Raw genomic sequence first — 15,103 nt, forward strand, 5'->3', positions numbered from 1 at the left:
GAACCTTGTTATCAGAGTTGGGCCTTCTTAGGGAAACTCATTGTCCACAGTCCCCTTACCGGTGTCGAGTCTTGAAGGATCTTCTGGCCAAGATGCAGGCTCGAGTTCCCTAACACTCTAGAGTCTATCCTATCACTAACCCTCTATCCTCTCAACCCTGGGCCTTGCAAGAATGTGCGACACAATGTGAGTACGTCCGTGTGAGTACTCCTGTGTGCAGTGAAGAAAACGGCTGGCTCTGCAGCTAATGCAAGCAGGGGCAGAAGAGTGGTTGAAGCAGGCTGCAAGCAGTAGTTAATGGAGGCCAATAGTGGGGCAGCAAGCAGCACCACAGTAGCACAAACAGGCTTTGCACACCAGTGGGCAGCTAGACTCTATCCTTCACTGGGCTTGTCAACTTTAAAGTGCACACTCTGAACTAACTGGCATAACTCCTCCTCAAGGAGGGCTTGAAATGCTCCCTTCTTCAAGCATACAAGTTCATCAAACGAGGTTGCAAACTGGTTATATGTAATCATCCTTATAGCAACCTCCATTGTAAGTGACTCCTTAACTTTCTACTTCATCATTATACTATGTAAATCAAGAGAAAGGTCTAGTCAGAGACTCTCTGTGTTCCTTGCGGACAGCAAACACAATGCAGCTACACTCTATAAATTCTCCATTGTTGTTTCATAATCTAGCTATGTGATCTCTTAAAAAAGGTGATTTGCATCGGCAGGCTGTCTCCTTTTAGGAATCTTGGATCAGTTGAGCTGTGTGTTTTTGGGTGTGCATGGTATTGTCCTCGCCTAAGGACAGGAATAAATGAACTGCAGATACCACTAGAGGATGAGGGTTCAGCGGATCAGCGGATGCCATAAAATCCCCTACAAATTGGATATCAGCTAATAGCCAGTACCGCCGAGGCCAAATTTACACTCAGGTCCTCGATTCAAATGTTGAGATACGGAGGGAGAGCAAACATGATTGTCATCAACACACAGGTGTACCCTTGAAATCTCAATGGCATGACTGTTAATATAGCGTACAAGCTGTAAGTCCTGTTGTCAAGTTAGCTGCCCTGTCAAACACAAATTCTTTTATGAATTTACATAATTTGAGCATTTCAAGTTTTTTGCAAGAGATCCTTACAGGTACGTCATAGTGAAGCAAGTCGAAAAGCATCCCAGAATAAGTATAATCCTCATCTGAAGTAGAGTTTCGTAGTAGCTGTGGTTGCAGATAACAGCCACTTGAAAACAACCATTGTCCTCCCTCCACTTGACGGCAATTTGGGCATTGCATGGCTCCTTTAGCATTAAAAGCAGAGCCAATACAGTCTGTAAACAACAATAAAGCACAGAAAATGTGTAATTTAAAACGAAAAAAACAAAGATATTACAAAAGATTAAGTGATAAAAATAATGTGTACCTTCATAAGATCATACAGATCTGAATTGATGAGATTTAAGAATGGGTAAAACTCTTACAGGAAACTTACAATACAGAGACACACATACATACAACAAAAGAAGATTCACATTGACCTTGACAGAGATTAAGGGCATGGGAAAGTCGCATTTAGCGCCTGATTGTGTTCATGCCGCAAAACATAATAATTTTACAGTTGGATCAAGACGTATGTGAGCATCCAGTTAATTTAAGATAATATCTTGGTTGCCTTCGCAATCAAACCATGTATCAGTGACTGGTTTTCACTTTTGATTGTCTGGTTTTGATAGGGTTACTTTCTGTTATTAAAAATGAACAATCATTTTTGTGATACCATAAAAAGGTGGCCTATTGATTGAGACCTTTTTATGCTTAAAAAAATCTCCCATGTCTACAAAATTGTGATCACATTTCCCTCTGCTGCTGTACAATGAAAGGCTAGAGCCCACCAATGTCTCAAGTCTCCGTCATGCCAACTCGGGTCACTCCTCTCCTTACTATTAATGCGCAGTATAATTCCATTAGCAGAGAAATTATGCGGAAGCTACCTTCCTATTAAGCGATAGAGCCCATATGTACATAAATGGCAGTAATAATGAGCCCCCAAACAAAAAGAAATTCCACATTTTATTCTATGCAAGCTATACCCACAGCTTCTATTAATAGTGATATTCTCTAGCTCATTGTACTAAAGACACAGAGGGGCGAAGTTCCCTTCTCAGAAGCACTTGCCCCCAAGTCAGCACCCCTAGTGGTAGTTCTTTATTATTGATCAAGCGTGTTACATTGGTCAAGTGAGACCATTCAAATAATCCACATTTACAACTGGCACCCTGGCCTTTGATTTCTAGGCCCTAGGGGCCCAAAAGCTCACAAAACCGTCTAAACTTTACAACTTGGCCCAAAAACAACACAGGCCAATGATACCATGCAGGGGATCTGCAAGAAAATCTCGTATGGAGAAATTGCCACGCCATCATTACATGAAACTGCCATGTCAACTGACCCGTACACTCCATGCTTTGCTCCATATTCTGTGGTAGGTTTTATGGTGGACCGATATGGTTGTTGCCACGGCATCAGTGTGCAATCTATCTGGCTCTACTCTCAGCTCTTTTGGTACGGTGAGAACAATGCTACATCATAAATCCCCTCCTTCCCAGGTAAAAGACAAATAATCACCCTAGATTACACCTGCCAAATCTTACATGCAAACATGCTCATCACCATCCACATAAAAGTGCACATGAGGCATTCCCACCACCGAGCATGCATCACCACATAGTTCACACTGGACGTTCACATCACATCTTAATCCACACAAGATTTCAGATAACATCCTACATTCATTTTCTCATCTTGGTCCGCACTGGACTTCAAATGTTACGCTCCATGCACTAGATCAACCTAGTCATCGCATCTATAGCCGCACTACCCTCAGTAAAGTTCTCTCCAATGCACTAAAATCATCATTATTGCACTAGTGATTCCCTGAGCCAAAATGTTGAAGTCATTCTTCTCATAAAAGTCCCTAGGCAGAATACTGTCAATCTCAATACCCTATGACTCCCAAAGACTTTGCTTGAATTAAACAATCATTTGACTCTTTGGTTGACACAAGCCTTTTGGTCTCTGATGCAGTTTTTGCCCTCACCTCGCCTTCTCTACACATAGCCGTATCGGGACATCTCTCTGTTCGCGTCAATTTTGCATGTAGCGGCGTGTAGATTCAATTTTGGTCATCTTCAACTTTCTCGCCAGTCATTTTTCAAGCTTTCTTCCAAGTTTTAAAGTGCCCCAATTGGAGTTGTGCTCTTCAGGTTACGACTAGTTCTCTGCAGGGTTATGGCTATGGCAATCTAGTGGCAAATTGTGTGCAGACAGTTTGGAAGGGCATGTATCTATGAATTGTGAAATTGATGTTGAAGTTGTGGGTTGTGATGTTCAATTGTGAAATGGGAGACCCTTGTCTTCATATGCATTGGTTGGCTTGTGTTGTAAATGCGTGATTTGACAAGGTTTTGCTCCTATGTGCTATGGTCCTTTGGGTGGGAGTGTGCTTGTAAATTCCCAAGGGAGCATAGGCCTTTTGGTTGGGGTTTACTAAGAGTTGGTTTGGTATACTTTTTGGTGTTGAGGTTGAAGTTTGAACGCTCTTGGACTATATAGCTATAGAGGTGACCCACTTTATCTTTTGCCCAACAGTGTTTTGGTGCCCGCCACCGAGGAATCACTTCAAGCTACCTTCAAAATATAGGTTTTGAAAGACATGGCATTTAGTTTTCCGGAGTATAGTGGGAAATCAAATGAAAGTGCCAAAGGCTTCATTGAGCGAATGGAGTTTACTTGCCTTCTTGCTGACAAGTAGGACCAACGTTGGTGCTGCGAATCTTCTACTTCTATTAGAAGGGGATGCTAGAGAATGGTTGGAAGGCTACGAAAAGGAGCTACAATCAGCCCAATCCCCTCAAGTTATGACTTATGAAATGGTAAGACATGCTTTTCTTACACACTTTCAGTAGGTGGAAGACCCACAAAAGTTATGGCAGTCTATTCAAGGCTCGGTGAAGGCCAGATCATAGAAGAATTTGTGAAGGCATTCAATGCGTTATGGACAAAAGTGGTGTACATCTTTGGGGGCTGAAATTCCTCAAGCCATGTTGAAGAAGGATAGGTTTCTTGCAAGCTTGAGGAGTAGTCTGTGATTGAAAGTGGAGCTTAAGCAGCCAAGGGCCTTTGAGGAGGCACTTGAAATTACAAAGGATAAAGAGTGGAAAGCAGAGTGTCTTCATCAACTTAGAATTAATGTCGAGTCAAACGTTGAAGTGAAAGTTGTAGAGAAACCAAGGATCCTCATCAGGGAGCCAACTTATGATCAACAAGCTTCTCATGATGTGAATGCTTTTCGCAAGGAGATGCAAGAGGTTGTAGTTCTTATGATGAACCTTAGTGTGCATATGATGGGAGGTGGAAGAGGTCAAAGCTATAGATATGGACGTGGCTATGGAAGCAATGAGGGGTTCACAAGTGGTAGAGGAAGAGGCATGGCTGGAAGAGGGGATATGTTTCAATGTTATAATTGTGGTGAATGGAATCATAAAAGCCCTCAATGTGACAAGCCAAAGAGAATGGGTAGTGATATGTTTCCTCTTCCTTCACAAATTCCTTCTCGAGCTCAAGGTTATGGTATTGAGATTAAAGGGGAAGCAGGGCCAAGCAATTTGACAGCTGAAGAGAAGAGCAAAACAAAGGTGGTAAGCATAATCTGTTTGGATAAGAACAAGGATGATTCAGGAGCTATAGTCATACTTGTAGGTAAGAGGGTTACAAGAGATCGTGTCATGAGTGATGCAAGTCTCAGCCATAAAAAAGGGAAACAGGTATAGGTAAAGAGAAGAAGAAGAGAAAACCCAAGCATCCAACTTTCCTTTGGGAGAAGGGCAACCAAATTATAGTTTAAGGGCTGATTTGGTGAGTACAAAGGCTGATGTTACCTTTGGGCAATTCATGGAGATGTGTCCTAAGTCAAAGAGGCAATGGAAGTATGTAGTCAACCCCATGAAGAAGGAGCTTGCAAGGGGTCTATGAGAGTCTTGTCTTTGAATAAACTACCTGATATATGCCCTACTATGGATGCATGGCATAAGAGGAAGTGCATTGGAGAGGCTTATATTGATAGAGGGACACAGGTATGTGTTATTACTCAAGCTTTCGTATCAAAGTTGGGACTCAACATGGTAAAGAATTCAGGTTTTTGCATAAAGCTTGCCAACCAATCAAGAGTGAAGTGCTTGGGATGTCATGTTATGCCCATGGGTATTGGTGCTTTCCCTCTCATCCTTGGAAGACAATGGTTAGAGGCAACCAAAGCTGTACAGGATTGGGGACAGGTACCATCACTCTCTACAATAGAAGGGGTGATAAAAAGAGGCTTGACATGGCTAGTAAGCAATCTTTGGATGCTGATTTTGATGACCAAAATGATGAAGAAGAGTACTCAAGTGAAGAAGAAGACAATGGGGATGATGGAAGTAAGGTGGAAGATAGCAGCGATAATGACCTAGATGTTTCCTCGTTTCTTGAAGAAGAGCATAACGAGAAACAAAGATTTCTTTGCCTTATGGAGAATGAGGATATCTCCAGTCCTTATGAGTAAATTGAAGAGCTGATGCAACCCAAAGTTCAACCTAATGTCAAACAGGAGCTAATACAAGGTATGTTGTCTCCCGACTTGACTAGTCATGAGAAGGGTGAGTACCTACATATGATACAACAATTTCCCAATTTATTCATCACTTCTTATGAGGAAATTAGAGGCTTTAAGAAGAGAAAATCCACACTCCAACCAAGGAAGGAGCTCAGCCTGTATACCAAAAGCTAAGGAGAATGGGACAGGTACAACTTAATGCTTTAATGGAAGAGGTAGACAAGCTTCTCAAAGCAGGTTTCATATGTCATGTGAGTACTACAGAATGGGTGAGCCATGTTGTTGTCACACCCAAGGAGATGGAAAGTGGCGGATATGTGTTGATTTTAAGCCTCTAAACGCAGCTATGAAGAGAGAACCATACCCTCTTCCTTTCATAGACGACATACTTGATTCTATTGTAGGGCATGAGAGGTATAGTGTATGTGATGGATTCTCTGGATATTTTCAACTCACCTTGGCTTTAGAAGATCAAAAAAAGACCACATTTATCACACCATGAGGATGCTTTTGTTATTGTGTGCTTCTTTTTTGCCTTATGAATGGTTGTGCGTGGTACCAAAAGCGCGTCAATAAGGTGTTCTCTCCCTTTCTTGGCAAGTTTGTGAAGGATCTTATTGATTAATTTTATGTTTATAGCTCTAGAAAGGATCATTGTGCAAAGCTTGGGATGGCATTGAAGCAATATGATGAAAGTGGAGCTCAATTTAACCCAAAGACGTGTCATTTCCCATTACCTAAGGATACACAATAACTTGTTACTTTCATTCAAAAGGTGAAGTATATGTATACGTCAAGGTTCATTTTTTTGTCGTCTCAACTTCTTTATCCTCTACAGGAAGTAGCAAAGTTGGATCCTCTATGATGGACAAATGAATGTAAAGAAGTTTTTCAATGTATCAAAGAGGTTCTTGGTTCTCTTCCTGCTATGTAAGCTCCTAATTGGAATAAGGAGTTTTATGTGAATCCATCAGAAGGTAAGGATGCTATTGAAGCTATGATTCTTCAATGAGGTAACAATTCCCACTACATGAAGCCTATCTATTGTGCTCAAGGTGGAAAGGTACGGAGTGTACAATACGTAATTAGTACGTAAGGTACGTACTTCTGTACGGATCGGCCTTTAAGGTACGTGACCAATACATAACATTTGTAACAACAAAAAGAATAGTGACTTTAGCCTTTTTCAACCTATACATACTTGGAACTACATAGAGTCTAGACATAGATACTACTTCAAACATCCATTAGATACTGCTTCAATGTCCATTAGATACTGCTCCAAATGTTATCTGTACTTAACTCTTAGAAAAAGACAGAAAAATGTTATCCGTCTTTTTGCTTCAAATGTTATCCGCAAAAAGATTTATCTGCTTCAAATGTTATTCGTACTTAACTCTACCATCAAAAAGACAGAAAAATGGGAATACACTATATGATACAATAAACTTTAGTCCATTGTCCAATGGCAAGATGCCCTATAAAAAAATAAATAAAAATAAAATAAAATAAAAAAAACGCGTACACTACCTATCCATACGCACGGAACCATACCGTACGGCTGTACCGTACTGTACGGATCAGTACGTACGTACGGATGCAACCTTGATTGTGCTAGCAAGGTGAAGCTAGAGGCTATACTGAGGAGAAGCTCATCATGATGAGTGTGATTTATGCATGTACAAGGTTTAAGCACTACCTTCTCCTCAAATCATTCACATTTCTCACTAGCTACACTCTTTTACCTCAATTGGTGAATAGCGCTACTTTATCAAAGAGGCTCATAAGGTGGATTATGGAGCTACAAGAATTCCAATCCTCTTTTCTTGTTGAGGAGAGTACAAGGGCTACATTGGCTGACTTGCTTACTTATAAGAAAAGCCCTCTTCTTATCAAGGAGGACACGATGAAGAAGTAGCACATGGAAGCTCTTGACATAAACAATGCCTATCTGTTGTTTTTTTATGGCTCTTACAGGAAACCGCATTGTGAAGCTTCAGGAGGTGTTGTAATTTATGATCCTCAAGGTGCTTTGGTAGCTAAAAGGAGTTTGAAGCTTATGGCACAAAGCAACAATGAAGCTGAGTATGCTACTTTGAAGAAAGGGCTCAACCTTTGCCTTGAGCTTGGCATCCATCATGTGAGGGTAAGAGGTGATGCTCTTTTGGTGGTTAAGCAAGTACTTGGGATGTGGCAAAGTAAGAATCCAAAGCTGAAAAATATATGTTCTCAAGTGAAGAATTTATTTAAGCGTTTTGAAGTTTGGAGTTTAAGGCATGTGGACAAGTCTCAAAATGAAGAAGCACATGGTGCAGCACAAGCTTTAATTGGCCAATTGTATGTGATAAGGACTGATTCTCCTCTTTATTTGGGAAGGGAAGCTTTGGAGAGAGAGGAAGAGTTTCTACAAACAGGTATGCTTCCATCAGAGTTGGAGAAATCAAAGAAGTATGCCTTCCTTCATCGTGCCAAAGGATATGTTGCTCGGTGATTCCTTATATATGAAAGGGGCTGATCTTGTGATGAGAAAGGTGCCTTGGAAAGAGAAAATTTACAAAATTATAAAGGAGAATCATCAAGGTTCTTGTGGTTGTCACTTTACTTCAAAGATCACTTTGCATAAAGTCTTGCAGGAAGGGTATGTGTGGCCAAGCATTCAACGTGATGTTCATCATTGGTCCAAGTCTTGTAAAGGGTGTCAAAGCATGGAAAATAGGGTTCTCAAATCAGAAATTAGAAGCACCAGTGTGTCTTATAATGTGTTTGAGAAGTGGAGTATTGATGCAATAGGTCCTCTCCCCATGACAGCTAGAGGTAAATGTTACATACTTATTGTTGTTGACTATCTATCCAAGTGAGCCGAAGCCAAAGCTGTTAAGAAAATCACAAGCAAAGATGTTTCCCAATTTATATATGAAGATATATGCTACAAATTTGGCATGCCATTAGAGTTACTTTCTGACAAGGGTCTAAGTTTTAGGGGAGAGCTGATGGATTATCTATGTGAGAAGCTTCATGTGCATCGTAGGTTTACTACTACATATTATCCCCAATGCAATGGAATGAATGAAAGGTCTAATGGAGAACTCATAAGGAGATGACAAAAAATAATGTGAAGACTTGGGCTTTAGAGCTACCTTGTGCTCTATGGGCTTACAAGACTGCCATCAAATCAAGTATTGGTTTCTCTCCCTTCCATCTAGTTTTGACAAAGAGGCTTTACTTCCTATTGAGGTGGAGATACCAGCTTTGAATCTGATGCTAAAGCTTGAAGAAGAGTCTAATGATGCACTCAAAGAGAGGCTTCTATATTTGCAATGTGTACAATTGGACAGATTGCTAGCTTTTGAGCATTATGAACAGGTATTGAAGAACAATCAAGCAAAGGCAAATGAGAAGGTGAAGGACAAAGACATCAAAAAGGGTGACATGGTGCTTCGTTACAATAATAAGTTTGATAGCACTTTTCAAAAGAAGTTTCAAATCAAGTGGCAAGGTCCTTTCTTGGTCTTAAACAGGTTTCCAAATGGCACATATCAACTTGCTGACTTGGATGGTACCTCACATAAAGCACGTGTATATGGCTATAGATTGAAGAAGTATATTGCAAGGTTGATGACTGTACTCGAGGATGAGCCTTCTTTTGAGGAATTTTCTGATAATGTGGCTAATAATGAAGATGAAATGAAGACTCCCTCATGCGGTTTACAATATCTCTTTTGTGCTGCTGATCATGAATGATCTAGCAGATTGGGGGTTTGGCAAACCATGTTGTGCGCATTTTCAACACCCCGTTTTTTGTAAAAATTGTACATATGGACATGACGCATGATGTAAAAAGTGTATATGGGGTTTGTTTTGGTGGGATTTTTAGCTTGCTCAAGCAAGCACATGTACATGCAAGGCAAGTCACTAGCATAGCGCCAGCTGTCGGGTAACTGTATGTGCCCGTTAGTGAGTTTTTTGAAGTGAGACTTGTATATAACTAAAACTCATGTTAAAACTTACAAAAGTCCAGCCAAATTTCAGAAATTTGCAGGTTTTAGCTCATTGTGTCTCTTTGATGGTTTTTGATGCAGTTTTTGCCCTCGCCTTGCCTTCTCTACGTGTAGTTGTATCAGGACAGCTCTCTGTTCGTGTCAATTTTACATGTGGCGGCGTGTAGATTCGATTTTGGTCATCTTTAGCTTTCTCACTAATCATTTTTTAAGCTTTCTTCCAAGCTTTAAAGTGCCCCAGTTGGAGTTGTGCTCTTCAGATTTACGACTAGTTCTCTGCAGGGTTATGGCTATGGAAGCATAGTGGCAAATTGTGTGTAGACAGATTGGGAGGGCATGTATCTATGAATTGTGGAATTGATGTTGAAGTTGTGGGTTTATGATGTTCAATTGTGAAATGGGAGGCCCTTATCTTTGTATGCATTGGTCGCCGTGTGCTGTAAATCTGTGCTTTGACAAGGTTTTGCTCCTATGTGCTATGGTCCTTTGGGTGGGGGTGTGCTTGTAAATTCCCAAGGGAGCATAGGTCTTTTGGTTGGGGCTTACTAAGAGTTGGTTTGGTATACTTTTTGGTGCTGAGGTTGAAGTTTGAACGCTCTTGGGCTATATAGTTATAGAGGTGTCCCACTTTATCTTTTGCCCAACAACGTCTCTCTGCACATGGGTCTATGTGCCACATGGACATGCTTCATCGACTTCTAGAGCCAATTCTATACATATCTCTAGATAGGAGTGTCTAGAATCCTAGGAGGATTACTACCGGCAATTTTGCGAGTTTGCTTACACCACTTGCATGTCCGGATGAGTCCATTAGATTAAATTTTCCAGTTTTGAAACCCTCTTGCATAAATGGTTTATACACGTGTTTTGACAAATGTTGTTACACTTCGGAGGGGGATCTCACATGACCTACATGTAGGTCAAGGTTAGAGAAACGTGTCGGTCCAGTCTGTTTGTTAAATGGGTCACAAAATAGTGAATTACCACCTGAAAACGCCCATGTGCACATATTTGCAAATTTTCCCAACCTGGCACAATTTTCCCGACATGGCACTTAAAAATCCATTTGAAAAGAAGCACATCAGCTAGTGTTTTCCATCAAATCAGCCAGTGCCAAAGATCAGCCCAACGTTTTGCATTTGCAGTCCTAGCGTTTTTGCAAATTAGCGCTTGGCGTTCTGGCCGTGCATTGAGAGCCCATCCGTGCCGGATCAGCCCTGCAGCCAGCGTTTTCAGCTTCCCGCCCATCTTCCTCGCTGGAAAGCCTCCGGTTCGCTAACGCTAATTTCTCCGTTGCAACCCGGACCTTTGGCAGCCCATTGAGCCTCTTCTCAGCCATTCCCTCGCCAAATCAAGTGCTCCCATTGCTGCCCATCATTGGCTCCATCATCATCTGCATTTTCAGCCCTGCTTTACGCGCCAGATTTGCTACATTTTTGCACCCAGCTTTCAGCCCTTCATTCCTCTCACATTGGTAGCGCAAATCAGCCATAGATCGACCCCTTGGTGCCCATCAACAACTGCCAACCCCTCATCAAGAGGGATTCAAAGGTGCATCAAATCAGCCCTAGAGGTGCTTCATTTTGAAGAGTTACCGGGGCGATATTCCCCATTCGAGTCAATAGAGTATGCATTGAGGTATTGCATGTGTATACGTTCCATTTGCACAATCAAAAGCAAATACCACATCAACAACGGTGTGGGGGGCCCTTGAGAGGGTTGGTTGGGACCCCATCGGAGAGTACCGGCAGAGACCAAGATTTGTCAGTTGTGTCATATAGAGCTAGAGACAGAGTTACATCACATATTTCATTGTCGGGTATACTATTAGAAATGCCTCGGGTTGTTTTTGCTAGAGCTACATAGACACAGGGAGAGTCCCTTGAGAAGATTAGACAATGGGAGACATTCACAAAGGGAGATCATTGACTTCTTTAGAGCAAAGACTCAGCAGTCAGATGAGAAACCCTCACAACAGACTTCACCTATACCAGAGCAGAGACTTGGCAATCAGATGAGCAAGCTTCACAAAAGACTTTAGAGTCCACCAATACCAAAAGAGCCATTGAGATTGGGAGAGCTAGACGACCACGTCTACGAGGGCCACCACGTCATCGACGGAGGCTCCATCGAATGATTGGGACTATTCTAGCACAACATGGGAGATGTCTAGTATGACTATGTACAGAGGCAGACATTGACGATGCTCTTTAGCAATTGATGTCGTACATGCTCGAACACGCCCGATGTCGGGCATCCTCGAACATTGATGTTCATTTTAGCTTGTACCCAAACATTGTATTAGATCCACCAAGATTGTTTCAGTTTGGTCTCATAGGTCATTTTGGCCTTTTGAAGACGTTTAATATAATCTCTCATTTCATTTCTTCTCTCTCTCTCTCTCTCTCTCTCTCTCTCTCTCTCTCTCTCTCTCTCTGGAACGATCATTAGGCTAAGTAGCACACATTCAAGCAAGGAAAGAAGTAAAGATTTGTGGAAGTGTAAAGTCTAGATCTTGTCACCATTTCAATTCTCTTGCTTAAGGTGAGGTACAGGTACCGAGTTGCATGGCCTCCGTGCATGAGGCTAGCAAATCTGGATAGTTGATGAAAAATTCCTCGTCCATCCAAGCAACTTCATGTGTCCCTCGATCCTTGAACTTCAAGAAGTATAATTGAAACAATCGATACGCTTCAGCCTGATAGCTAATGATGTCCGGTGGTTCTTCTTTTGGATTGCTCCTTGCAAGTCCACTCTTGTGGCTGCAACTCTTCAGGTCCACTTTGGAAACTCTTTGTGCCTCCCGTAAACGCTCCAAAGGAGCAACAATCCGAGGTATTGGCTTCCGGAATTTTGCCATCATTGTCCTAAGTGCCCTGAAATCCGCACAATAATGAAATTAGTTCAAATTTTTACGAACAAAGAGAGCTAGTAACCAAAAAGACCTTACCTTGGGAGGGCGGAGCCTCCTAAACAAGAACTCGCATGGTTCTGGCTTCTCTTTATTTGGGTTATGGAAAAGAGAGAAAATTTTACCTATGTGTTCTACATCATGGAATTGGTCAGACACAATGTACATAGGTCGATAGGGATGGTGTGTAGTGAAATGATGATCCTGGATAAGCATGGAATTGACATTGAGAAAAAGTTCATTATACCTGTCAGGAATACCCAAATTGGTTGATGTTGCATTGACCCGAATGACCGAGTCCAGTATTCCACTGCGTAGTTTCCTGCTAGTGTGGACATGAGAGATGAGAGGACTAGATGGGATGCCTGGATCCATTTTGATCTTTGAAACAACGATGGGCTGATCTCTGGCGCTGACTGATCTGATGGAAAACGCTAGTTGCTTTGCTTCTTTTATAGTGGATTTTTAAAGTGCCACGTGAAAATTATGCCAGGTCGGAAAAATGTACATTTCTGCGCACATGGGAGTTTTCACGCGATAACTCAATGTTTCTTGACCCATTTGATGAACGGACTAGAACGACACATTCCTCTAACCTAGACCAACATGCACGTCATGTCAGATGCCCGCTGAAGTGTAATAACATCTGTTAAAATACATGAACAAACCACTTATACAAGACGGTTCCAAAACTGGAAAATCTAATCTAATGGACTCATCCAGACATGCAAGTCGTGCAAGCAAGCTCACAAAATTGCCAAACTAATCCTCGTATTCCTTGATGTGAAAAGAGGAGGTATCCCAATCAATGCGTGGCTTGAACCTGCAAAACCACTTAATGCCCAAGATGACATCACATCCACCTAATTTAGCAACCACAAAAAGACAAGTAAACCGAACTTGTTGAATGTCAAGATCTACATTGTGACATGCGAGAGAGAAGAATTCATGCCCTCCGAGAATCCCATCACTGGGAGGTGGGAATAGGAGTAGATGGGAGACGGACACATGTCATCATGACCTTACTAATGATGTCTTGTGTGCTACGAGATTTAAATAACAAAATGACTTCTTGACCTTTAATATGTCCATAGCATTTTATGAGTTCCTCATCATAAAATGTCCCCTCCTGCTTAGCTTCTTGCTCTACCACACTCATAGCATTCACTTGAGGGATAGAGTCAGAAGTTGAGGTAGTAGTGGGTTCATTTTTAGATTCTTTTTTAGGACAATCCTTTTTCATGTGACCTACTGTGTGACAAAGACAACACCTACGTTCCTTTGCATACAATGCCTGTTCTTCTCTACTTGATTGACCACCTACGATTCCTTGAGCAACTTTCTCATGAGGTGTGAGTTTACGTTTATCAGAATTTTCTTTACCCTTATCCTTATCTTTGTCACTCTTAGGTTGAGATGTAGAGAGAGAATTAAATTGAGACGAAGATTTTAAAGATTTCTTTTTATTGTTACAATTCACATCAAAATTCTTGTCCTCGTCTTCCGAGGAGTCATAAGAAAAAGAGTTACCATTACCGTAGACCATCTTGAGCTTACCCTTGTTGTGCTTCATTTCTTGAAGTTGAGCCAAGCGTATCGCCTCTTAAAATGTCTTTGGATCATCGGCTTCCACGTCAAACTTGATCGAATGGTCCAATCCAAAGAGAAAAGCCTCTAACCTTTCCTCATCCAATTTCCTCGATTGCCCACCTAATTGGGACACATGGTTAGCATACAACATTACACATTTACCTTGTTCAGACAGAGCCCGAAAATCCTCGTTCAATTGCTTCAGGTACTATGAAGGCAAGAAACTTGTCTCTAGATCCTCCTCAAATTCCTCCCAACTAAGCTCAAGATGGGGAACAAGAAGAGACTCGGCATGGGCCGCCTTGTGGGCGTCCTTCTCCATCCACTCATCCTTCCAGGTGATGGCATCACCCGTGAGATGCATGGAAGCCAAGAGAACTTTGTTACTATCAGACTTGCGAACAACATTGAAATAACAAGTAAATTATGCAAACAAGAATAGATGACAATCGCATCCATCTTACCGTCATACTTACTGAACGTAATCTTCTCAGAAATTGGTTCATTGATGGTTCATATAGCATTGATCGCCTCCGCGATGGTCTTCACAAGCTTTTCATAATCCAACTGCGATGAGGAGAAACCGGATTGAATTGCAAGAGAGGTGATGAGATCATGCATTGCTCCCCTCTCCAACCCTCTAACCTCTGCCTCTACCTCCCGTCCACGAGCCTCAGCTTCGGCCGCCAATTGACGTTCCTCTCGCTCTGCCAATTCCACATGCTCTTGTCATCGTGCCTCCTCCTCTTCCACACGCTCTTCTTGGCGTGTCTCTTCTTGCCGCATCATCATCTACATCATGGAATCCATGGAATTGGGTGCAAGGATGGAGGGGTAGGGGGCACCTACTTGGAGGATCCAAAGAAGGATCTTGCTAGCCTTTTGAATTGTGAGAGGTCTCCATACTGCTACAAGTATTGATCGTGCAAGGATTCCTCTCTTGTGCTTAAGGAAGGTCACATA

The 15,103-nt window shown here is 41.8% G+C and overlaps 1 protein-coding gene across 3 annotated transcripts in view; it reads right to left on the reverse strand.

Moving 5' to 3' along the window:
- LOC147432724 (uncharacterized) overlaps nucleotides 1-15,103 on the reverse strand; it is a 107,657-nt gene that overhangs the window by 17,984 nt on the left and 74,570 nt on the right. The window contains exons 1-3 of one of the 3 annotated variants that reach the window (XM_086492567.1): nucleotides 12,590-12,909; nucleotides 12,199-12,515; nucleotides 1,135-1,322 (exon numbers count right to left, since the gene is read on the reverse strand). In XM_086492567.1, the coding sequence (XP_086348693.1) occupies nucleotides 1,135-1,322; nucleotides 12,199-12,502 (492 nt within the window). In that variant the 5' untranslated portion in view covers nucleotides 12,503-12,515; nucleotides 12,590-12,909. Of the gene's footprint in view, nucleotides 1-1,134; nucleotides 1,323-12,198; nucleotides 12,516-12,589; nucleotides 12,910-15,103 lie in introns of those variants that run through there. The other 2 variants (XM_086492566.1, XM_086492568.1) reach the window with 2 other exon arrangements.

This window comes from Adiantum capillus-veneris, chromosome 20 (assembly GCF_014529385.1).
Source record: "Adiantum capillus-veneris isolate H3 chromosome 20, ASM1452938v2, whole genome shotgun sequence".
Classification (NCBI taxonomy): Eukaryota; Viridiplantae; Streptophyta; class Polypodiopsida; order Polypodiales; family Pteridaceae; genus Adiantum; species Adiantum capillus-veneris.